We start from the raw sequence: 24,292 nt of genomic DNA, 5'->3' as shown, positions 1-24,292 counted from the left end.
AATCGCTTGATTTAACAGACCTTCGTGTGCCTCCCCTTTTTTCTCAACCGTATTTCACCTCATGGATGGTACCAAGGTCTCCATCATCATCGCTACTTTGAGGAATCATTTCTCAGCGTCACCTTCTTCCGTGTGTGACTGGCCACAGCAATCAGACGGCATTTCCACTGCTCTGCCACTTTCTAAACCCGAGAGACTTCCTGAGTATTCCACCTTTAAGTCACCCAAACCAAACGGTTTTCACTAGTTTTCCCCCAAGCAGCGTTTTTTTCCACAACCCTCAGACAAACCTATCGTAGTGATCTGAAACATCTCACAAACCCCATGTGGGGCTTTAATCTTCCCTACAGCATTGTTCCTCACAGGCGTTAACATAACCCATTTCCCTTCCCAGCCCCACCACGGCAGAGGGCCTTGCCAAGGGATGATCGAGGTGCCGCCTGCCCAGTACGCCGGCGGACACGCGGACAAACGAACCCCCTCGCCCGAGCCGCTTGCGCACGCCGCCAATGACGCCACAGCCTCGCTCTCGACCCTCCCCAGCCACGCCCCACTGAGGGCGAACAGCGATTTCCCCACCCCTTTACCCTAAGGGCAAGGTCTGCGCCTGCGCCGCCCTTCGCCCTTCCGTTGTTTTTTCCGCTGACGCGAAGGGGGACGGGGAGACCTGTCACCTCTCTCAGATCTCATTGGTCGCAGGCCGGGCTGGGGTGGGTGCGTGCGCATCCTCGTGCCCGCCCACCCCCCCCTCCTCCCCTTGCCGGGCGGTCCTGCCCACTTCGCCAGCCGATCAAGGGTCTTGCGTTCGCCCCGCCCTCTGCCGCCGTGCGGGGGGGCTCTGCCCCGACCCGACCGGGGAAGGAGCAGCCGCGATACCCCTTCGGTACGTTGATGGCGGCTGGCTCCGCTTCCTTCTCCCCTCCCCGCTGCGACTCCGAGGCCGCAGCGGGGGGCCGCACCTCGGGCTGGAGAGAGCGGTGGCCGGTCCGCCTGCCTGCTCACCCTGAGCGCCTGGCGACCTATTGGCCGTGGCGCGGCGGCCTGGCCGCGGCCGGCTGCAGGGTGGCGGTGGGGCCGCGGCGGGGCTGGGCGGCCCGGGGCCCTGTGCGAGTGTCCCCGGGGAGCGGTGGGTGCCCCAGGCTGGCTGCTCGGTTCTCGCAATGGCCTCACGGGCCACGTAGTAACTGCCGGGGTGGCGGCGGTGGGCAGGCTGACCGTAGCCCGTTTGACGTGTCCGGTTGCTGAGGAGTACCGCAGCCGCTGCTGGCGGCTCCTTTCCGATTTTAGAGTAACTTTCTTCGTTAGGGACCAGGGGACCTTGCCCGCCTCCTAGCGAGGGAGCGGGGAGTGGCCGCGGCCCGGGTCACGGCCTCGGGCTGCTCGCAGCGGGCTTTGTGCCCGACTGGGGAGCGGCTGCTGCACAGGCCCCGGGGCCAGCACTCATGTCGGCGCGGTGTGGCCTCCCCGGAACACCACCGGAGCTTCTGCGGGCAGGTTTGGTGCTTCACGTTGTAGACACGATCATCTCCTGATCATAGGAGTTTTAAACAGATCTGCTCAGACAGAGCGATTCTCTGTAGCTTATACATCGGTGTGTGGTGCTGAAGTTGCACATGTAGACCCTGGTGATGCAGAAGTCATTCGTTCTTTAAGTGCAATGTTATGTTATGTGTGCTCGTGGTTGGGGTTTCCTTGGTTTATTGTCAGCACTCTGTGCATGAGTATTGTTTTGAAAACTCACATGTTTCCATAATTCTGTTGTGTTTGTAATTCAAGAGCAGCAAGACTTGTATATTTCCAAGTATTTCTTTAGACTTTCATGAACTATAGAATTGAAGATTTGTTTGGGTTTGTTTTGGTTTCATTTTTGTTGTTGATTTTTTTAATTGTTTGTTGTTGTGTGGGCTTTTTTTTTTGTTTGGTTTGTTTTGTTTTTTTAAAGGATCCTTTTAAAATTATTCAGAATTCTAGGAATTCTGCCATGCTCCAGCATAAACCCTTTTAACATTAAGATGTGGGACACTGGATTTAGAATATTTGCCTCATATCTTCCTATATTTCTTTAAAAGTTGTATGCAGAAGCTGAGTTGACATGGATATCTAAATATTTTGCTGTCTTTGACAAAGACAGTGCTCTAATTTGAGGTCAGAAATCTATTGCTGTGTTCAGGCTCCTTATAAAAACAGTATTTTAAAAAAATCTTGTTTGACTATTTAATTATGAGCATGAGGATTTGAGTACATAGTTATTAGTTTCCCAGATGGGTCTAATATTCCATAATCATCTTCATGTGTATTGTTTAGCATGTGTATTTTATTTTCTGGTGTCTTATCCACAAAATCTTGTTCAGTGTCCCAGTTCAGTCAAGGAGTTGGGCATGTGTCTTGACTTAGCTTTGCAGTTCGTTGAAATCAGTAGGACTGTGTATTTAGTTTCCTGATTGGTCCCACTGAAATGTGCAATTGAATAAGTAAGGGCTCCTCTGCAAGCAGTTTGTGTATCAAAGTCCCAGGATGCACAGTTCCCTGGGAAAATAAAGTATTCAATACTACTAGGAAGGTCATTAGGGACTTCTAAGGACTGAACTTGATAGCTTAGGCTCTAAACCATATTTTATGTAATGACAGCTTCAGACTAACCCTGTTTCAAGTTTGTTTAAAGTTTCACTTCAATGTAAGCTTTGACAGGAAGGAACAATTTTGTGTGTGTATTTTCCCCATACCTGCCCCAAGTCTCCTGTACCTCCTGCACTTCTGTTTGTGGAGTTTCTTCTGCCATCTCCTTCCACCTCTGCCTTTGAGGGATTCCACTGCTTTTCATTTTATATCTGTCCCACAGAATTCTAAGTAACAGCTGTGAAATATAGCATTCTGTTGATCTGTCTGTAGCTGTCTGGCAAAATGATAAGATATAGTACGAGACAAATGCTTCATGTCTAGCTTTGTGTGATGGCACAAGGACAGGAGACTCTCCATAAAACTAAGTCTCTTTTGAACAGTTAGATTTCTTAGTGCATATGTCTGTGTCTAAACCTTTTGCAAATTTAGTAGCTACTGCCCAGTGAAATTTCAATCTGGGAATTTGATGTTGTAGTACATATTGCTGACTAATTTACTTCATCTCACAGAGCCTGAAAATACTGTTGACAAAACGACAAAATGAGTAGTCGTCGAAAACGTGCACCTCCATCAAAAGTAGATGAAGAGAAGAAGAAAAAGCTCTGCTGGAATATGCATGAAGACCGGAGAAATGAGGTGATAACGTTAGATGATGAAGAGACTAATGAGGACCATGTTCCAGGTCCAAGCACTTCTGCATCCATCGTTGTTATAAATGATGATAGCACTGATGAGGATCCTAGTGAAAAAGAAGGCAGTGGCTCAAAATCTGTTAAGTTTTTGACAGTTAACGATGAGGAAGACTCATATTCCATCCTGACTCCTGTGTCAGTACAGCTAAATATTATAGTCTTGCCATACCATGCAGATGGGTCCTGGAAAGCTCTGTTGGGAGAATTTGCTCTTCATCTTCCTTCTGAGCAAGTTCTAACTGATGAATTCCATGAAAGGAGTTTTACTTTGAGAGGAGAATCTGATGATCAACTGCAGGTCTGTGTTCATGAAAGAAGTGAAGAAGAGTACAGTAATGAAACAAAAGAATACCTGGGAGCTTATGAGCAATGTATTTTGGTGAAATCAACTTTAGGTGGTGAAATATTGGAAGGCTTGAGATGGTTGCAAAAGAAAAAGATAATTGGACTTTATCAAAGACCTGGAGAGGCTCAAGTTTTAAAGGTATGGATTATATTTTTACAATGTGATGAACATATATAGTTTCTAAATGATTATGTAAATGTTTTCAGTGTGTTTTTTCTTAAAAAATTCTTTTTACTGTTGCGCTGTTTGTAATGCATCACCCAAAGGAATCACAGAAGCTTTTAGCTGCAATGTACTGTATCCTCTATATCAGGAGTGTCCAACTCATTTTTACTGGAGGCCGCCATCAGCCTCATGATTGCCTTCAAAGGGTCAAACGCAATTTTAGGACTGTACAAATGTAATTACTACATTTATACAGATGGTGATTTTAGTAGATACATGGCATCTGTCTGCATATGCTAACTTTCAAAGCACTGTTATTTTTGTATTCTTCTGTTTATAAAATTCTTGTAATTCTAACAGTTAATTAAACGATTAACTGTATAACCATGTCACAGGTTGGAATTTACCTTCTGGAAGCTGGACTAAGTAAACCAGAGTTTCTCAGTGATGGAGGTGGAAGACCCAAAAAAGCTAATCAGCTGATTCAAAAACTCATGGAAAAGTTCTATAGTTTTTTAATTCCAGGTAATGCAATTCAGTTGAATGTTGATGAATAATTTTTGTTATTAAAGTGTGTCCTTTTTCTAGTAGTTTTAAATGTAAGGGAAAATAAGTTATTCCTGCCTTCTAGAACAACTTTATTTTCAAGGTAATTCTCTTCTTATTATTTTCTGGCTATTAAGCATATGCTGATTAGTTTGTGGTCAAATCACAGGTGATAATATTCCTTCTCTACAGATGAGGCACTGAGGCACATAGAAGTTTGCATCCTTATGTTTTCACTGATTTGTGTGGGTTGTTTGAATAGATGTACAGTAACTTGTCCAAGCTACACAGGAACTGTTCAAAAGAACCAGGAATTAAATTTGGCAGGCTTTTGTTCCTAGTTTGGTGCCTAACACACAACTGTGGCAACAGAATTTCTGTTTGTTTTGTACGGTAAAGCCGTTATAATGTGTACTGCTACAGAACGCACCTTTCTGGCAATTTTAAGGATGCACCATTGCAAAATCAAAAATATGGATCTTGTCAACATTTTGGAATTGAAGAGGTGTTTGCCAGGTTATACTCAGCAGTGATACAGATTCTTAGGGTGATCAATGACCATTTTATGGTGTGATTGCTTAGGAAACTCTTAAAAACAGCCTTGGTCTTGTTCCTGACTGTAGGGTTGATTCAAAATGTTAGTTGAAGATTGCCTCAGTAACAGTGACCATAATATGCTGAGTTTCAGTGTTTTTGCAGAAGCAAAAGGAGCCTAATGTCCCCCTTCATAATTCTACTTAATATCAAAAGGCAGAATTGTATAAAAAAAAAAAGGGAACTTGCTAGAGAGAAGCTAAAAGGAAGAGCTAGCAGAATAAAATCCGTACATCCATGTGTGCTGCAAAGAATAAATGTGCAACTGTCAGAAAATACTTGTGATATAACAAAAGAAGGGACAGTATAACTAAGTATGTGAGGGAGGGAAGATATTGCACATAAGAAGTCATCCTGCAAAAAAACTGAAGTAGTCTGACTAAAGTGAATTTGACAACTTAGGTCTAAAAGCACAATAAAGCAGGTCCGAAAAGAAGTCTGAAGAATAAATTATTTGATATAGAAATTAATAGTAATGTTTTTAAATGCATTATGAGAAATACATTATCATAAATGCATTAGAAGCAGAATATCTGTCTGAGAATTCATAGACTTGAGATCACTAACTCATATAAAGGAGTGCTCAAATAAAGTAATGCTATAGCAGCAACCACAACTTTCTTTTCTGCATATCTGTTCATTGCGCAGAAGTTGGGGAAAGATGGTTTATGGACAAAATGAACAGTGACCTATTTTGAGATCCCAAAGAATTTGCTGCTGCAACTTGGGGCATTTGTCCTCAGTACACTAAAAGATAGACTTTTCTGGACTACATGGTTGAGTGTAGCTTACAGGTGAAGGGGCAATATAGCTTCTGAAAGGGAAGACATGTCCCTCAGAGTTACTGGAGCAAGAATGTGGACATGAGTGATGGGGGTTTTGTGCTTTAACTTACCATTTCAGAAGCCATGCAGCCAGCTCAGGTTCATAAGGGATCTGTGTTTCCAGCTGGTGAACCTTCTGACTATTGTTCAGCATGTACATTTTGCTGTGGTGTAAGATAATAACATAGTCTTGATTCAATGCCAATGAATACCATGTAAATGATAAAGTAAAATAGAGGGTGTAGAGAATAGAAGTCAACCATTGTTAATGTGTATGAAGATCACCAGTCAAGTCCTACAAAAGCATGTGTAGCTTAATGTGTTCCTAAGGCTTTGGGAAATACAGTGATTGGTGAGATGGTATCATCAACAAACTTGAAATGTATTATTTGGCATAACAGAGATGACAAACAACTGCAAGACTGCAAGCAGACTAGGCAATGAAGTGGAGATTCAGTATAAATTTGGTATAGATAAAGTGAAGCAGAAGAAAAAAGTAATTACTTCATATTAGGAAAAAGTGATGACCTCTTGTGATAGCCTCTTTGCTAACTGTTGCAACTGGGGTTATAGGTTCCATAGGTAGGTGTATAGCTCAGTGAACGCATCAACTTAGTTCTTGGTGTCAGGCAAACCAAATTAAAGGTAAAGAATTCTCTTGAAAGTATTAGAGAACAAAACAGGATCTTTAAACCACTGTATAAGTACACAGTGTGCATTATACTGTGCTCCAAATTCAGAAATAAAGCCTGTCAGAGAAATGGAAAAGACTTGGGAGGGAAGACCCCAGGCAATTACTTTGAAACCAGTTACATTTTCTGACAGTTTTTTAATATGTACTTTTTGATGTATCATAAAATATTAAAGTTGTCTTGATCCTACGCCAATGAGTGCATGCCTCTTGAGAAGTGTAAATTGATTTGCATTTATAACGATTGAGTCTGTGTTTGAATTTCACCTGTTTTTAAACAGAAGTAATTAAAATTTTTGTAAAACTGCATGTTATTATGTATTTTAATACTTGTCAATATACATCTAAAATGAATTCTGTTAAGCAATAATGTTCCAAGATGAGGCTGCTGCTTCTCCCCATTGATGAGCAAATTATTGGGTTGATGGAGTTGCACACAAGGGTTTACAGAAATAAGGGACATGACTTTTCTATCTCTACATGTAATTTTCATATTTGTTTTGCTCAGTGTACTCATCTGGGTAAATGTCCTTCTATATGATTTTGAGACCTTGTGGCAGGAATTCCATCTGTCAGCATAGGACAGATGCATTAGTGAATCTGCAGGAGAGTGACCAAATATTTAATATGCAGAAGCTTCATGAGTTTTGAACATCAATTGTAGTGTTAACCACTTTTTTGAGAAAATTGTTTACAGAGATTTCTTTTGCTTTCTTTAACAAATAGCTGGTTTTGTAATAGGTAGATCACTTATAGATCCAGCTAGCTGCTTTCTTAGTGTGGGAAAAAAACCCTAGGCCTTAAAATTCAAATAAAAAACCTAAAATGGCTGTTTAATTGCTATTCATATATCTGTTCTAGTGAATGGTAAATATTTCAGAGTTTGTTTTCCCATAGTGTCATGGAACTATATGACATACAGTAGCATGGCAATTGCAGTTACTATACATCGTTCTCCTTCAGTTTTCTTAATAATAAATTCTTTGTACAAAGAAGAGATTTTTTGTGTGTGTGTGTGTCTGTAAGACATTTTTTTAATACCAAATGGAAAGCAACAAGTTTTCCATTAATCTAGAATAAAGGGGGAAAATATTACATTTTCACTGATGTAGATATACGGCAATCTGGAAACTGCCCTACAGATAAAACTGAAAGATTCTGCTGTAGATGCAACAGCGGAACTTAGTCATTGAAGAAATTTAGCACAACACTTGATTATAGAATCAGAGAAACTGCATTTTTAGATAGTACAATACCATCTATTTCTCGAAGGTAAAAATACTAAGATGAAGTTACATAATTGAGTTACATTTTGAAATGGTTGAAAGCATAATTAAATATTCACTGTTTAATAAGTAACTAACTGAGAGATAAACCTACTTACCCTCCTTTTAAAAATCCCTGTGGTACGTAGGACCATTTCATCAGAAAAAAAAGAAAGTTTGAGAGGATGATCAAAACTAGAAAGGTATAGTTGTATGAAAAAACATTTTACTTTAAAGTATATTATAGTCTTAGCTCCCCTGTAAAATTCTGGGTAGACTTAGTTTATATAAAAGTCAAGTTATTATGCTCTGAAATGTAGTATTTGAAAACTATTATTTTAACAATATAATGATAGGTGTCATTATAGATCAACTTCATTGATCAAAGTTATGCTCTACAGTGACTCTAATTTCCCTGTTCTTTCCATGAAGTGAGGAATGTGTGTGAGAGAATCTCTTGGAATGGTTTCTGTAGCATATAAAGCTGCATGCTCTACTTGGTGCTTTTCCTTTGGCTAGAACGTTAATAGCCCTGCATGTGCACTCTGGTTGCCTTCTTTATATATAGTTTTCATGAATTTATAGAAACTTGACATTTTTCACAATTCTCTTTTCCCTTGGAAGTACTGGAATTGTGCCATTGACTCAGAAGGGGAGGGCACTGATGGCTGCCATACATAGGCACACCATTTCCTGCTGTTTGTTTTGGAACCCATACTTCACCGTTCATTTGAACAAAAGAAAGCTTTTGCTTTCCGTGAAAGAAAGTCCTAATAGCAGCCCCAAACCTTATTTTAAGATTAGGCTCTCTGGTGTTTGTGGCAGGTACATATCTTGTTAGCCTGAGGCATCATAATGATAGTTTGATTTAATAGTGCATGCCATTATCTGTTTTCTCTATTTATCAATATATTATACTTTTAAATTTTTCATTAATTTTTATTCTGTAGTGCTTAAGTTCAGTGTAAGCCCTTGTATCCAAATTATGTGAAAAATATGTAAGCACAAGGCCTTTTTTTGCAGTGATGCAAGTGGTGAAAATTTAATGTTGTCCTACTGCCACAATTTTCTTACGCAGATGGATAATTTGAAATGAGTGTGAAAGCTCATTGAAGATAATCTCCTATTTTTTAAATTTATTTTATCAAGAAAGGCTTTATTTCATGAAAAATATACAAATCCTTGACATCCCACAGTGTTTTCCCCCTTTCTGTAATATTATTGACCCATGTTGGCATTTGAATCTGAAATGTGAGTTATTTGTGGTTCTGTATCGGTTAGAAATGTTTAGTGGAAGGTCTTTATTAAATAAGTAAGGTTCTGTCCCTAAATTCTAAAGGAGAAGCTTAGCTGATTACGTGTACCTCTGTGATTGCATTAGCATGTTAATATTAACTTCTAGGAAAAGAGTGTTCAGTGCTTCCTACTGCTGCTATTACGGCTGAGTCAGGTGCAGTCATGACATGTTTAAATGACATTTTGGTTTGCTTGCTTTCATATGTTACCTAAATGTGTTGCTGCAAAATTTATGGAAATGTTGACCAAAGTTGATTGCTAATGCATGTCTTGAATGACTTGGTGTATGCAGATGAGCTGGAGGAAGATGAGGAAGAATCTGACATGGAATTAGAGCGACAAAATATTGAAGAGCTTTATGACTTTGTGAGGCACACCCATCAGCAGGATATCCAGTCACTGAGAGAGGACGTGCAGCACCCTGCGTTAATTCCTGTTCTGAGGCCGTACCAAAGTGAGGCTGTGAATTGGATGCTGCACCGAGAGAACCTCACAAACACTCCAAGCAGTGGCAAGTATATGGGTGTGGAAAACTTGCGTAATCGAGGAAAGTGGAATTGTATTGTCAGCAGTAATGTTTTCTTGCTGTTTGGTTAGAAGCTTGGTTAATTATTTCATTACTAGTTTTATAAAAGCTGTCGTTTGGGTCGTACATTGAATGATTAACTAAACTTTGCTGAACAGCAGTTGATGTGTCTTGTTGTTCATGAAGCACAGTGGAGATAGGCATCTACTTTTTGTCTCTAGATGTCATAATAAGGCTGAGCAATTCTAAGCAGTGTCCTGTTTATAGAGAAACCTCACAACAGTAACATGAACTCTTTCTCCGTAGAGAATGCACTGCATTTCTTATGGCGGGAGGTCATCACTCTGGATGGAGTTAAAATCTACTATAATCCATTTACTGGCTGGTATGTTTTTTTTGTTATCTATTTCTGAGAACACCTCAAGATTTTACTTTGTGAAAACCTTCGTGGCAGCTTTTAGCAGAGGATATTCCATAACTGTCATTTTTCAGTTAGCAATTAAAGAATTGGAGCAGTGATATCTCTGATTCAAAAAAAAAAAAAGGCAAACTGGATTATTTAATGCACAGGTAAATATATAAATCTTGAGCTGAAGACTGATTTCTTACAGCTTTTTTTAAATTTCAGTGCAAATTGTAGTTTTAAGATAACATTTTTTTAGTTAGAGCATTGAAGGCTTTGACTTTCTGGTCCAATGTTTTTAACATCTAAAGGACGCAATATAATGCTTTTATTAATTTATTAATGCTTTTATTATTGCATTACTAGTTCTGTTTCACTTCTCTCATTAATTAGGTTAGAATGGAACCTTTTGATTGCTAGTTTGCTTTTAATTTTTTCCCTATATAACTTTCAGATGTTTTAACACAAATGAATAGAAGTTTATTTCAGTTTTTTGAGACTAATGTTATGATATGCTAAAGTTAGCAAGGCAAGGCTTGTTAGGAGGGGAAAAAATGCAAAAACATCTGGCATATGTATTCATCTTGGACAGGTTTGTACACTGAAAAAGCTTGCAAGCTTTTGTGAATCTGAGCTTATCTAATCAAACATATTGCTTCACCTTACAAGTTTTACCTTGCTGAAGCTATGCTGTGTATGTCCCTGAACTTGTGCTTCTCTGTCACATCATTCTGTAGTTACTGACTTTCATTTGGGAATGTACTTGAATTGCAGTATTATCCGTGAATATCCAATTGCTGGACCCCAGTGGCCTGGAGGTATTTTGGCAGATGAGATGGGTCTTGGAAAAACAGTTGAAGTGTTGGCCCTTATTCTGACTCATACTCGACCAGACATGAAACAAGATGATCTGACGTTACCTGAGGTAAGAAAACCAGAATAAGATTTAGAAGGAAGAAAATGCTTATCAGAATTAATGGAAATGCACTTCTCTTGAGTTTATTGCTTTCTGTTTTATAGAAGTCCAGATTTAAAGCTGAATTAAAGTACAGTGAAAGATTTTGCTTTGTATGATGTGATACTTGGTGACATAAATAGTGGAATGGTTTGCATGAGAAGCAATTGATAGTTTGCCATTGATGAAGGGTGTTAGGAGGCAACTGCTTTATTAAATAGGCTGTTGGTAGTTTACGTGCACTCCAGGAGTGCATAAATGTGTAATGTACTCTATCATGTTGGAAATCGTTCTTCTGTTGACTTCATTGTATTGATGAGTATCAAACGTCCATTAGACATACGTTCTGTGCTAAAATAAGGATGATTTAAACTCAATGAATAAAAGTTTCTGCTCTCTCTCTCTATTGCATATAATAACTGGGCTTATTTATCAGCAGTTTTCCGTGTTTTCACTTTCCTCATCATGCATCCTGTGAAAACTTAACACATTCACTAAAACCAAAAGTTCTCTCTAAAGCGAGAGAACTTTCTATGTCTAGGTAAACTCTTACCACTTCTGTGGGTTCCATCCTTTTGATTTCATGGCAGCCACTTGCATTGTACATCTGTTCATTATGGTCTGCTTGTAGTTTTATTGGTTGAAAACACTCAGTTCTCAGAGAGTAAGATTCTTCTTAGTTGTATTGGAGGGTCAGTATTGTGAAGTGTGAAGATGGGGCATTAGCACTAAAGTATCTGGACATTATTTGACAACAATAACTAGAGACCATAGCTTTTGGAGAGCTGGGGTTGTGAAACTGTTCCATAATAGTAGTTAGGATATACATCTTAGGTAATATTTTTGAGATCTTTGTGAACAGAATTATATGACGTTCCCTGTAGTTAAAAGACACTATCCACTCATCCAGAAGGACCTTTGTCATCTGTATTTTTGTATCTCAGTTCTTGAGTATACATCTCCTCGAATTAAATCACTATTCCTGAATCACTAATAACAGAGTCAATTGGGGGCAAGGGGGCAATCCCTGAAAAGAGAAGCTTACTTGTTATACAACTAACCAGGGGTTTTCAATCTATATTGCTTACCTCCTTATGTGTTTCTAGCTATATATTAAATATGTATTTTCCTCAACCTCATCAGTAACCTAGATCACTTACAGCTATAGATTCTTGCAACTTAATTTTGAAGTAGTGGAGGGCCCAAGCAGCTTGCAGGGCTGCTCTCTCTGTTCTCAGTGTAGGGTGCTGAACACCATTTGCCAAGAAACTGAACTGAATGGGGTATCACTGTGCACACTGAAAATGAGCTGAGCAAATTAGTGAGAGCAGGGCACACATCTATAGCAGCTCATGCTTATTTTCAACTGAAAAGATTGATGAAGTTCAGAATTACTCTTGAAGAGACATGAGCTAATAACTATCTAATGTTGTATGCATTAGGGTAAGCTTGTGAACTTCTTTGTTCCACCTCAACCTTTGGACGGAAATAAAAAGAAAAAAACAAAGGAGATGGAGCTTAAATTGAAGGAGAAAATACAATATCCTAGTAAGTATTTCTGACTTTTAAAAATACATTTTGGTTTTGGCTTGTCTTATATTGGCCACTGACTATGAGTTTACTTCTACAGAATGAAATTATTATTTTGCTGAGCGCTGTGGTATAGGATTGCATGCTACAAAGATGTGAGTCATATTTAAAAGTAAAGCTACCAACTCAGATTCCTGTGCTACAAATCTTTATGTAACTAAAGCTCCTTGTAAGAGAGTTTATGCATTTAACTGAAATAGACTGTCTTTTTATAAGTTTCAGTAAGAAAATTGACCAACTTATTTCTATTGCTACTCAATATCTTAAAATCACTGAAAACCAGCTATTTGTAGGGCTACCTCAAGTAAAGCAGTCAAAACTGCTACCTTTTTTTTGCATTTTTAGGTTACCATGGTGTTCAGAATTTCCTTCATATGAATTTTCTGAGGTAACTTTCATTTTATCTGAGCTGTAAGTTTTTTTGCTTTGATTCTATGTATAGGCTTACGAGTGATGATATTAGCAGCTGTGAAGGAAATGAATGTGAAGAAAGGAGCATCCATTATTGCAATATTTAAGTACATCAGTGCTGTATATAGGTATGACATACAGAGGAATAGACGGCTCCTCAAAAGAACTCTAGAAAAACTAATTGCAGAACAAGTAGTAGAACAAGTCAAAGGACATGGTCTGGCTGGATCTTTCAAGCTGGGAAAGAATTACAAGGAACAGAAGAGGCGAGAAAGAACCAAAGAGCAGGTAAAACATGCTACCGTAGTTACTTCAAAGAAAGTTGCCAAGGCAGATCTAATTTCCACCAATTGCATGCTACTTTCAGCTGTGTTGTCTGTGTGCGCTAGGTTAGTGACACTGGTTTATTGATAAAAATGAAGAAAACTGCAGCATTTGCTTTGACAGTCGTGAACGAGGAAGCAGAAATCAGAACTACATCAAATTTGGGGATGAAATACTAACTACATCTGTCATAAGTCTTTAAAAATAGTGCTGCAGTGGGTGGCAGATATATTGTTCTTACTCTGAAGTTGCATTTTAAATGCTGGTAAACAGTAACCAAATCCTCAAACTGGAAATCAATAAAAAATCTTAATATCTGTCTTGATGTGTTTATATATTATAAAAAAAAAAAGGTGTGGAAGAAATCTGATATTATTGGTTGCTTTTACGTTGTAGATAGCAAGGACTTCAGAAAGCAGTCAGAAAAAGCAGTTGATTGATTCTAAAACTCAAACCAAAGAATCAAGGAATAGTGATGTCACTTCAACTAATGTCCTTAAAACCCCTTTACGGGTGGATATCACCATGGAAGAACATGATTATTGTACAGCTAGCAAAAATAACAGGAAATCTGAAGCAGATCATGAGAACTCTGTAAAAAAGAATGATGTTCAGCCAGAAGCTGTGGTCCCAAAGTCTCCCGATTCACCTGGCAGCCTCCGGGACTCCAGTGGTGTGAGCAGTCATCCTGATTTTGATGTTTCTAAAACTACAGCGGATGTCAATGAGAAATTTCCAAAGGACCAGTCCTCACATTCCCAAGAGCATGCTGGCAGTAGCATACAACATGCCAGTTCTGTATTTCCATTCAATACCTCTGAGTATCGTTTTGAATGCATCTGTGGTGAGCTTGGATTGGCTGACTATAAAGCTCGTGTGCAGTGCCTCAAATGTTACTTATGGCAGCATGCAGAATGTGTGAACTACAAAGAGGAAAACCTGAAGATCAAGCCCTTCTACTGTCCCCATTGTCTCGTGGCAATGAAACCAGTTTCCACAGGAGCAACTCTGATAATTTCTCCAAGTTCTATTTGTCATCAGTGGGTAGATGAGATCAACAGGCATGTAAGATCATCTTCTCTTCGAGTTCTGGTAAGACTATATTGCTTCACAGTGTGCAGGGTTACTTTCTCAAGGTTCAGGGCTTCCTGTTTGACACTCTATCATGTAAGGTTCAGAGGCTTCTTTGTTCTCTGTGTCAGAATTCTACATTTCTTGCTGTTAGACCTCTGCTTTGACACCACATGGTGTATTTGTGTCCCAGAAAGACTGTCTGCATGAAGCACGAAGCTTCATTTTTTTCCTTATTAGTTGGTCACTGGAAGAAGATACAGACGACTGGATATCTTTATCAAATGGAAGCAGATTTTGAGCAGTTGCAACAATAGGTGATTTTTGAAAAGGAAGGCTGTTTCTATTTTTTTATTCGTGTGGGGTTTTTTGGTTTTTGTTTTTGTTTTGGATTTTTCCCTGGAAAGTTACCAAGGAACTCAGGCCTAGCTATAGATGTTTTGGCAGTGTCAAGTCTCACTGTACATTTGTACCCAAGCAGATCTCTCGTAGTTGCTTCCTATTTCGTTCTAGATAAAAACACATGTTTCAGTAGATAAAGAGTGTACTTTTGAATTTCTGATTCTTGGGCTTTTCAAAAGAAGTGTTGGGCCTTGGTGTTTACTGAGAATAACACTGTTGCAACTTGGGTGTTGTCTATATAACATCTGCCGTATTTATTAAGATGTTGCCTATCTGTAGACCTTGTATTGTCATTTTACATGATTTCTAATAGCTCTATCGCTAAAATAAGCTTAATTATACATATAGTAACTATGGCTATACAGGATTTTTTTTATATATAGTTATCACAGTGTTCAAGGGCAGCCATTGTCTTTTATTAATGATGTAGTCAAGATTTGTCCTTTGTATTTTTAGCAGGCAAAGACCTTTGTAATGATATAGTGCTTTGAGAACCATAGGTCCCTTATATTTTGAATAAAATAGCAGTAGTAGTAGATGAGAAGGAAGATGAGAGGAAACTTTGCATGCAGGGATATATCTGATACTTTCAGCTATCCTGCAGAGGTGCCCAATGTATAAATGAATTCTAGGCCTCCAGTAGGCCATCAGTGCAGTCTAAGTAGCTTTAGCGCAGCAACTAATAAATTTGTGAAACTTGCACAGTTTTCGTAGGACGCAGTCCAAGTTTTATACCAGCTTTGATGAAAACTGTCAAAAATAGATTTACATGGTAACAGTAAAATAGCTTAAATACTGAATGTCAGTACTTTAAGCTGTGTGACGCCTTCCATTCTGAGACACTGTTTTAATTTTCTTTTAACTGCCAGCTATCCAGACTTGCTTTCAGTGCTGCTTCAAAATGGTTTTTTTTTTCTGTAAAGTTAAAATTAAAATAGTGCAGATGTTTCAAAGAACCAGTTTTCCATGTTAACAGGCTTTGCATTGCGTGCGAAGGGTGTTTTTTATTCTTCCAACTGCTGACAACCCATGGAAAGTTCTTATGGTTTTATGTAATAGAACAAGAAATTAAAATTTGTCAGTAAGTCTTGCTTTGTGGCAGGTTGTCTTTTCCTGCTGCTGTGAAAACAACTAAAACTTAGCCAAGTTATAAACCTCCGTAAAATCTGTTCATAAATACTTGGAAGAGATCATTAGACTTGGACAGCTATTTTTTCTTCTTAACAGTTGCTTCAGTGACCGTGCTCATTTTTCCCTTTTCCCCTTTCCATTCTCTCTCTGTAGTTCACATGCATTGACCTGCGTGCACATGCTCTGTTGTCACACTCTGGGGCTGAACAGAAATTTTCTGCAAGGGTTACTTTCAGTTGACAGAAATTCTGGTGCCTTATGCACAAAAGTAGAGGAAAATTATTACTGGAAGGAAAAGTACAGTAACAATGAAATTAACAGTGAAATCATGCGCTGATCATCAAGGGGTAAAGTGGGAGGCAATCAACTAAGGTTTTACAGAATCACCTTAATTTTGGTATTTTTAACTATTAGTTGCATGAGTTAAGAGAGCATTAAAGTTTGTGACACTACGAGGGGCTGGAAAGATGGTGCGATTTTCTTAAATGGTAAAAGTGTTTGTAGGCGGTTGCAGACAAGAATGGACTATCTTGGTTAGTGTTTATATAATAAATCATGAACTTGCAAAATGAGAGAGGACTAGAAAGATGCTAGCTATCTGAAGATGAGACTAGAATAGAGATTCTTTCTAAAACGATAGGGATATTCCTGTATCTGTAAGAAGAAAGCCTTATCTGTTTAATATCGTGATTGATATTAATAGATAAGTGGTAAGAAGTAGCTGATGATAAAAATCTTAAAGTAAACAATGGATGCATGTAATTTTGAAGTAGGTTCCTGAGTTGATTTGGGAGCGAAGAAAGAAGCTTGTGTAAGAAGGGAGAAAAGGCGATTGATATATAGCTCTGGTAATAATTGCTCTTAGTAGCTAAAAATCCTGGAGATGAGAAAACACTCCTATTTTAAAAATATTTTTTGATATTTCTGCTGTACCACATGTTATTTGAAATTTTAACATATTTTGATATTGTAAGTATATTGGGACTCATAATACATACTGTATTTCCTTTAAATATAGGATGCTACTGTGGAGAAATGCACAGTAAAATGTTTGGTTTAGCTTGTTTAATTTTTTTATTTAAACTCCAAGGGAGATAAGAAAAATACTTCTGATATAAGAACAAATGTCAATATGAAAGGTTTTTATAATCTGTCAGTGCACAGGGATTGTTCCTTACTAGGGTACTCTTTCTGTTTCATGAGTCTCTGTAGAAATCCTTTTTGTAGAAAAAAAGTTACCCATAGTATAATTTCTGGTTTTAAAATACTTTGCTGCATACTTCTGTCTTTGCCTAATCATACATGAAATTCTTGGGGCGGTGGGGAGAAAGGTAATACCTCTATGGTAGAGGACAGTACATATAACACTGACTTACATAATGTTGCTCCGTACAGCATTATGGAATACTCAAACTTGCATATGACTGTTGCAACAAATGACTATTGTAACAGATACTGAAGTCCTCTTTTCTGCAAAGGAGAAAAAAATATGAAGATATAAATAAGTAGACATAAAAATTTTGTATCAATGTCTGTATTGCATTTATTATCTGTGTTACTAGTATGAATTTCCCACCATGCTACTATATGAGTACAGGCTTTCTGAATTATTTCATATTATACGAGGAACACTTCTCCAAGCATGCACGTGTTAAGCTGTACTGGTATTTTTGCACTTTAATAAAAGTGCCTCTTACCTTCATTCTTTGCTATTCTGCTATTGAATACAAATCCATGTAGGTATATCAAGGTGTGAAGAAGCACGGCTTTTTGCAGCCACACATGTTGGCAGAGCAGGAGGTGGTTATCACCACCTATGATGTCCTCCGCACTGAGCTGAACTATGTGGACATACCCCACAGTAACAGCGAAGATGGGCGCCGCTTCAGGAACCAGAAGCGGTACATGGCCATCCCAAGCCCCTTAGTAGCAGTGGAGTGGTGGAGGATCTGCCTTGATGAAGCACAAATGGTCGAATGCACTACTGCAAAGGTATGACATTCCCAGTCAGGCATTTATTTAACCTGAAAAGGTTTTGACAAGCTTATTGTAAATAATACAGTAGACTTCTCTTTCCCACTCTTAACGTTCAGTGCAGTCAGGTAGTTTGTCCTTGTAGCTTGTTCTTTATAAGGGAATTTTCTGTTGGAGATATTGACTATTAAATGGTTCTGCTGTTAGAATTTTGGCAGACTATGAAGTATATCCAGCTCAAAAAATATTTAACATAATCTATACCGACAGTTTGAAGAACTGGGTCATCATGCTGTGTGTGATGTTTGATAGTTTCAAACAAGACACTAGCCTGTTCGGGGACATAGTTCAGAGGCATAGATATGGCCTTTGGGTCTAGAAGTTAAAATAGTCAGCAATGTGTCTGCAAACGCTAGGGTTGCCGTCTGCAGAGAGAGATTATTTTAATTAGTATTCATCCATCATTTTTGCCCAAGGCAGGAGGACAAAAATGCTACTTACATAATGCTTATAGACTTTTTTTTAGGTAGTTCCTTTTGCTAACTGTTTGCCTTTTGTGAAACCTTAATTGCACTTCATTACTTGCAAGTGGATATGACTTTTATCAGCTCTCCGTTACCCTCAAATAAGCTCAATAACTTCATACCCATTTTTATAATACGTTGTACCAAGGCTGCTTATAGGTCTGCTAGTCTTACATACTGAAAAGATGTTTGGACTTCTCAAAAATAAGGTCTGTGTGTTTTCAGACTGTGTTCCACTTTTTGTTTTTCCTTTCCTACAATTGGTTCTATCTTCTTTTGCTAGGCTGCTGAAATGGCACTCCGTTTAAGTGGAATAAATCGTTGGTGTGTTAGCGGCACTCCTGTGCAGCGAGGATTAGAAGGTGAGGTTTTATGTAGCAGTGTCATCTGTGGTTTTTCTTGCATTGATATTTAAGCAGTGGTTTGAAGCAGTTAAAAAGTCTGCTAATTTTGCTCTGAATTCATTAGGTACTCTGACTTGATAAGCAATAAACCTTTGGCATGTGATGAAGACATCAATAAATCTATCAATATAAAAACAGTAGAGCTGGAATATTTTTATCTCCCTGAGTTAGACAAATACTTTGGGGAACAGAGTATGTCAAACAGCTGACTCAAGTCTATTCTTCAGTTTTCACTAAACAGAGTGGGTAAATAGTAACCCCTCTCTATTGCAGCTGAAGACAGTCTGCTCTGGTTACAGAATCCTTGTAGCTGTCAAATACAGCAAAGCTGTATTTGCTTTTTGCGTAGCCCTGCATAAACTGCTGTGGGCATCAACTGCCATGAATATAAATCCTAAAAATCATGGTAAAGCTTTATAAAACTGTTTTTAAGTCCTTATGTAAGGACTTAATGAATCGAGATGTGTGGAGTAGGGAGCTGTATGTTAGCAGGTGTCATTTATGTTGTCTTTTTTGTGAGGTACTCAGTTTTTGTAGACAGACTTCAAACAGAGACAAGGAGGAAAAAAAAAAGAAAACTGACTTCTTTATAGCCTTGTATTCTTTAATGGATTTTGGAATATGTGCTACACATTGAGGTAGTGAGTTTGAAAGTGGATAAATCAGTGTAAGCATTTGTATGTATTTGTGAACAATTGTTCAGATACCAAACTACTATGGAAGTCAATATTGTAGATTAATTCATTATGGAAGTGTAGATTAATATTAAGAATACACATAATAGTTGTGAGAATACACAGTTAATAAAGCAAACAATATAGAAGGATGTGATTGATTTGACTGTCACAATTTACTTGTTCAAGTCCTTATGTATTATAGCATTGATTTAATATGTATCTGAAATGTCATATTGTCCATGAAACATGTTGGCCATGTGCTCAGGCTATACTGATGCAGCCCTCATCACACAAGGGATGAAAACTACTGACTAATTTGAATCTGTGCCACCGCTGCTGTAATAAAGTGGGATAGGACTGCTGGGTAGACAGTCGCTTCCTGCATAGAAGAGATTCTTAGGATTTTTGTTGCCCTGGTCTATGATGTATTGGGTGAAATTTTTTTTTGGCTCTTGGCTGAATACCATAATTACCATAAAGCTAACAGAATAAAGAGTATAGCCACCAGATCTTTTGAATAACTGTTTTTAAGATACCATCGTATATTTCTATTTCCGCATTGTCCACATGCAGCATTTAAACATGTGCTTCTGTATTTTTCCAATAAGATTTAGAAATAAGCTTAAAGTCAGTATATCCTTAAATTTCATCGCCCAAAATGATGGGTTTCTGAATTGGGCAGAATTGGCAAGCTGTATTCTCTCAATTAGGAAGAAAACAACAAAAGTGAGTTTTGTTAATTTCTTCTGCATTGGTAGAAAAGTGAAAGTCTTCTGAGTTGCAGTCACTTCTAGTATGGTGGGCAACAGACAGTTGGTGCACAGCAGGCTATGAAGTAATGATACTGAGCAATATTGTTCTAGAAAAACCTGGCAAACCCTGTTAACCATATGCAATCTTGTAATTTCTGCGTCTTGCCTCTGCTCTGAGCAGGTTTAAATTCATTGCTCTGTTCTACTAAACCTGAAATTGCAAATAGTTATGTTCCATCAAGTTCAATGAAAATCGACCACTAGCAAAAGGAGAGAACCCCCACCCCACCTTCCCCTACCTAGTCCCCTGCCTCAAATTAGCTATTTTGGTGGGGGAATGACTAGAAAACAAGTGGAAAGGATAATGGCCAGAATGTAATTGCTTTATGCCTGCTAAGCTTTGTACGAAAGTTGAGGTTTTTGGGAGGAATATTGTTAGATATTAAAACACAAACATTGTACTAAACCACTTTCTTTTCTTGGCAGATCTATATGGATTAGTCCTTTTTCTTGGAGTTGATCCTTACTGGGTCAAACATTGGTGGGACCAACTTTTATATCGACCTTATTGCAGGAAAAATCCCCGGCCTCTCTACAGTCTAATTGCCAAGATAATGTGGAGATCAGCAAAGAAGGATGTGATTGACCAAGTAAATAAGAGCTTTGGGTTTTAAAATTACTGAACAACATTTATCAAAAGCTTTATTTGCAAATTACTTATTTTCTTCTTGTAATTGCAGATTCAAATCCCCCCTCAGACAGAAAATGTACATTGGCTTCACTTTTCTCCTGTGGAGAGACACTTTTATCATCGCCAGCATGAGGTGTGCTGCCAGGATGCGTTGGCAAAACTCAGGAAGATTTCTGACTGGACTCTTAAGCTTAGTAGCCTGGATAGAAGGACTGTGACCTCTATTCTGTACCCTTTGCTGCGGCTGAGGCAGGCCTGCTGTCATCCACAAGCTGTTAGGGGGGAGTTCTTGCCCTTACAGAAAAGGTGAATTTCTGGCACTTCCTAAGTGGCTTGCTTTGTCCAGAGCAAAACGATGATTGTCCCTAATGGTGCAAGATCTTCTAGTTCTCAAACCTAATTTTAAGCTTCTTTAGTTAAATGTGCAACTATGCCACACGAAGCTAACTGACCTCGGAAGCTGAATAGAATGCAGTAGGATGGTAAGGTAGTTTTTGTGTTAAAAGAATGTAGTACTGCGAGGCAGGGTGCTTTTGTAGTAACATTTTAACCTTATGATGTTGATGCCTATCACGGTGTTGCAGGTGGCAGATTGAGTGTGAAGCAAAGCAGATTCTTTTTCAGTTTTAAATAAGCCCACTGCTTTTTCTTTGTCTCTTACAAAACTCATGTTCATAAATGTGAACAATGAACAAAATCAGTAAACAATTAAATAATTCTTTAATTTAAATAAAATGTTAATGTGAGGCTGCAGAATTTGTAAGATCCAAGCTTGAACAAACTTGAAAGCTGTTCAATTTTTTTTTTTTTCATACTTTCAAGATCATCTTCCTCACAAGTGCCCTGCAAATACCAGTTCGGTCTCAGCCTTTGTTAGACCAAAGGCATGTTGCTAGCACTCTTTGCAAAATGTAGCTGCTACTTTTACAGTCAATTAGAGATGCGTTGTGAAAGAGCAGGCCGTTTCCATTCCAGGCTCTCAGAACATTGTCTGCGTTGTTTCCTTTTTAAATTATGAGTAGGAAAATACTTAAACTTTTCACACCGGGCGTGCTGTTCCTACTGTTTTCTGCTCTTGTTCATCCATTCTATTCAGTCTCTTCCTATCCTTTTATGAAGTTTTGTGTCCTTACTCCTTTAGTAACTGTGGTGGAAAAGCTAGCAACGAATATGTACAAAGAAAAATTGTTTCCCAGCACTATTTATGTAAGCTTTTTTTCTGAACCAAGCTTGGCTGCAACAGTGGATGTTCCCAGAACAGAGAGATTTGGCTCACGGCTTTGGTTATAGGTTGGAGAATAATGGAGAAATTCAGTGTGAGGACTTTGATGAATAAGAGAAATTTACTGAAACAAGAAAGTTGATGCTGGTGCATATGGATGGGAGAAACGGACCTGAAACAAGAAAGCTGAGTTGGAGCATATTCTGTGCTAGATTACTTTTTTCTCCCACTTGTGCAATGAAGGCAGTAAATGAGAACATCTACTCAGCAAAAATATAGCCTTCAAAATGGAGTTTTCTAGGCTTCCCTAGTTAAATTGAATAAAACCTCCTTTTTGTCGTATTTGGTAGTCTCAGGCTATGTATGACAATGTATACTTTATGTGTATATCCTTTTGCTTTTATTATTTTTCTTGAAACTCCTGATGGTTTTAAAAATGAAAGGTAAGTAGTAGTGCTAGAAGTATCAGAGTATGAGCAGCAGGTGTTGAGTGTATTTGCCAGTATTACCTCTGCAGAATTCAGCTAGTTATGAACAGCGATTATATTGATTTCAAGCCTGCTTTAGTGTAACACTGTGGTGTAAATTCAAGGAACAGTTTCTGCAAATGGAACAGGGTTGCGAGGAGGGTAAAATAAAGGCCTAGTCAAGGATACCCCTCCAGCATACCTTGGGCTCAGCCAACACAAGAGTTACATCACCTCTTACTCTACTCCAGAGCAGTAAACACCAAATAGTAAATGCTTCTCCTGAAGGTGAGTGAGGTTGAAGAGTAGATTTTCAGGGAGGGGTGTAGTGTCTGGTCTCACCACAGCAACTGGTCACAGAAACAGCCTCAGGTCAGCTGTTTTAGACTGCTGTTGCAGTTTAGTCTCCTGTCTATTCACATCAGTCTCCTTTCTGCCAGGGTTCTTTGTCCCTTGGCCTTACTCCAAGCTATCCTTTGTGCTTCTTTCTTTCTCTTTTCTCATCTCTGTTCTTGCTTCTCACTCTTACCTCTCCATTTCCTGTATTTTCATGTTAAGCTAATTATCTTCTGACTAAATTCTTCTCGTGAATTACAAATATTAAAAACAAATGTAGAAAAAGAAGTTTAAAATGATACTTGCAAATCTTCAATGTTCTCATTTCACACATTTTCCTCTTTAGCTTGGCACCTCATCTGTTTTGCATGTTTAGCTTGGTAGCAGAGGGGAGAAATGCAGTCTTTCATAGCTGTTTTTATTTGAACAGCTTCTAGCAAAATAAGGTCTATTTTTGCTTGTTTCCAGTTCACCCCTGTGAGAGAAGGAGCAAAATATTTTGTCCTGTGAAGGATTATTTTACCTAGTTCTAATTTTCCTCTTGCTTCTTTTTTCTATCTATTTTTAGATGTCAACCTCTTGATATACTCAAGTGAGGTAGCGTAAAGCTCTAGCTGCAAGAAAAGCTGATGGCTGGGGTTTTTTAATGAGTAAATAAATCTCAAAAACATTTTCACAGTATGTTGGAGTCATGTAACAATCTTTCATGCTGTACAATGTAACAGTTTTACTTTTTTAGTCTTGTGGTTTTGTTTCAAATTTGAGCCATTTAATCTCCATTTCAGCACCATGACCATGGAGGAATTGCTTACATCTCTGCAGAAGAAATGTCGAACAGAGTGTGAGGAAGCTCACCGACAGCTGGTGTGTGCTCTTAATGGCTTAGCTGGTATCCATATCATTAAAGGTAAGACTGGATGGCTGTAGCATATTATTTACTCCTTTTGATAGGCTAATTATGGTTAAGATGGCACCATGTAAAACCAGTGGCTTTTTTAAATTCAGAGAAAAAGCCATAATGAAATCCTGGGAAACTAGAGTGGCTTGTTACAATGTTTGTAACAGAAAACAACATTCATTCTAGATGAGGGAGAAAAGAATAGGTGTAGTTTGGTGAATCTTTGAGATGTCTTAGACTATTTCTGGAATTTTTGTTTTATATTCTCTCTGAAGTCTACAGGCTATGTGTACTGGGAGGATAAAATGTCATACTTGTGTAATAGTACTTAAGCTGCTTTTGTTTTACCAGTACTACTTTCTGGGCTTCCTTTGTGTCCCCTGCCATGCAAACTGCTGTGCTGACTGTGGAATCTGCTGCTGCCTGCTATACAGCTGTGTCGATATACGTTTTATTTGAAGAGGGGGAAAAAGCTTTGGATCGGGAACAAAAATAA

General features: G+C 38.5%; 1 protein-coding gene across 3 annotated transcripts in view; it reads left to right on the top strand.

The window, feature by feature from the left end:
• Positions 1 to 756: 756 nt before the first annotated feature.
• SHPRH (SNF2 histone linker PHD RING helicase) overlaps positions 757 to 24,292 on the top strand; it is a 56,412-nt gene continuing 32,876 nt past the window's right edge. For 2 of the 3 annotated variants that reach the window (XR_011738343.1, XM_065834688.2), the window contains exons 1-14: positions 757 to 883; positions 3,129 to 3,795; positions 4,218 to 4,347; positions 9,331 to 9,549; positions 9,871 to 9,949; positions 10,742 to 10,892; positions 12,365 to 12,470; positions 12,955 to 13,211; positions 13,644 to 14,339; positions 17,592 to 17,843; positions 18,633 to 18,711; positions 20,669 to 20,832; positions 20,923 to 21,179; positions 23,684 to 23,805. Coding sequence is in view for 2 of the 3 variants with exons in the window: in XM_065834688.2 (XP_065690760.1) it covers positions 3,160 to 3,795; positions 4,218 to 4,347; positions 9,331 to 9,549; positions 9,871 to 9,949; positions 10,742 to 10,892; positions 12,365 to 12,470; positions 12,955 to 13,211; positions 13,644 to 14,339; positions 17,592 to 17,843; positions 18,633 to 18,711; positions 20,669 to 20,832; positions 20,923 to 21,179; positions 23,684 to 23,805 (3,148 nt within the window). In the remaining variant the exon portion in view is untranslated. Of the gene's footprint in view, positions 884 to 1,418; positions 1,495 to 3,128; positions 3,796 to 4,217; positions 4,348 to 9,330; positions 9,550 to 9,870; positions 9,950 to 10,741; positions 10,893 to 12,364; positions 12,471 to 12,954; positions 13,212 to 13,643; positions 14,340 to 17,591; positions 17,844 to 18,632; positions 18,712 to 20,668; positions 20,833 to 20,922; positions 21,180 to 23,683; positions 23,806 to 24,292 lie in introns of those variants that run through there. The other variant, XM_071806385.1, reaches the window with a different exon arrangement.

Source organism: Patagioenas fasciata, chromosome 3, assembly GCF_037038585.1.
Source record: "Patagioenas fasciata isolate bPatFas1 chromosome 3, bPatFas1.hap1, whole genome shotgun sequence".
In the NCBI taxonomy this organism is placed as follows: domain Eukaryota; kingdom Metazoa; phylum Chordata; class Aves; order Columbiformes; family Columbidae; genus Patagioenas; species Patagioenas fasciata.
Note: the sequence above shows the minus strand (reverse complement) of the source record. Positions and strands in the feature narration are given on the sequence as shown.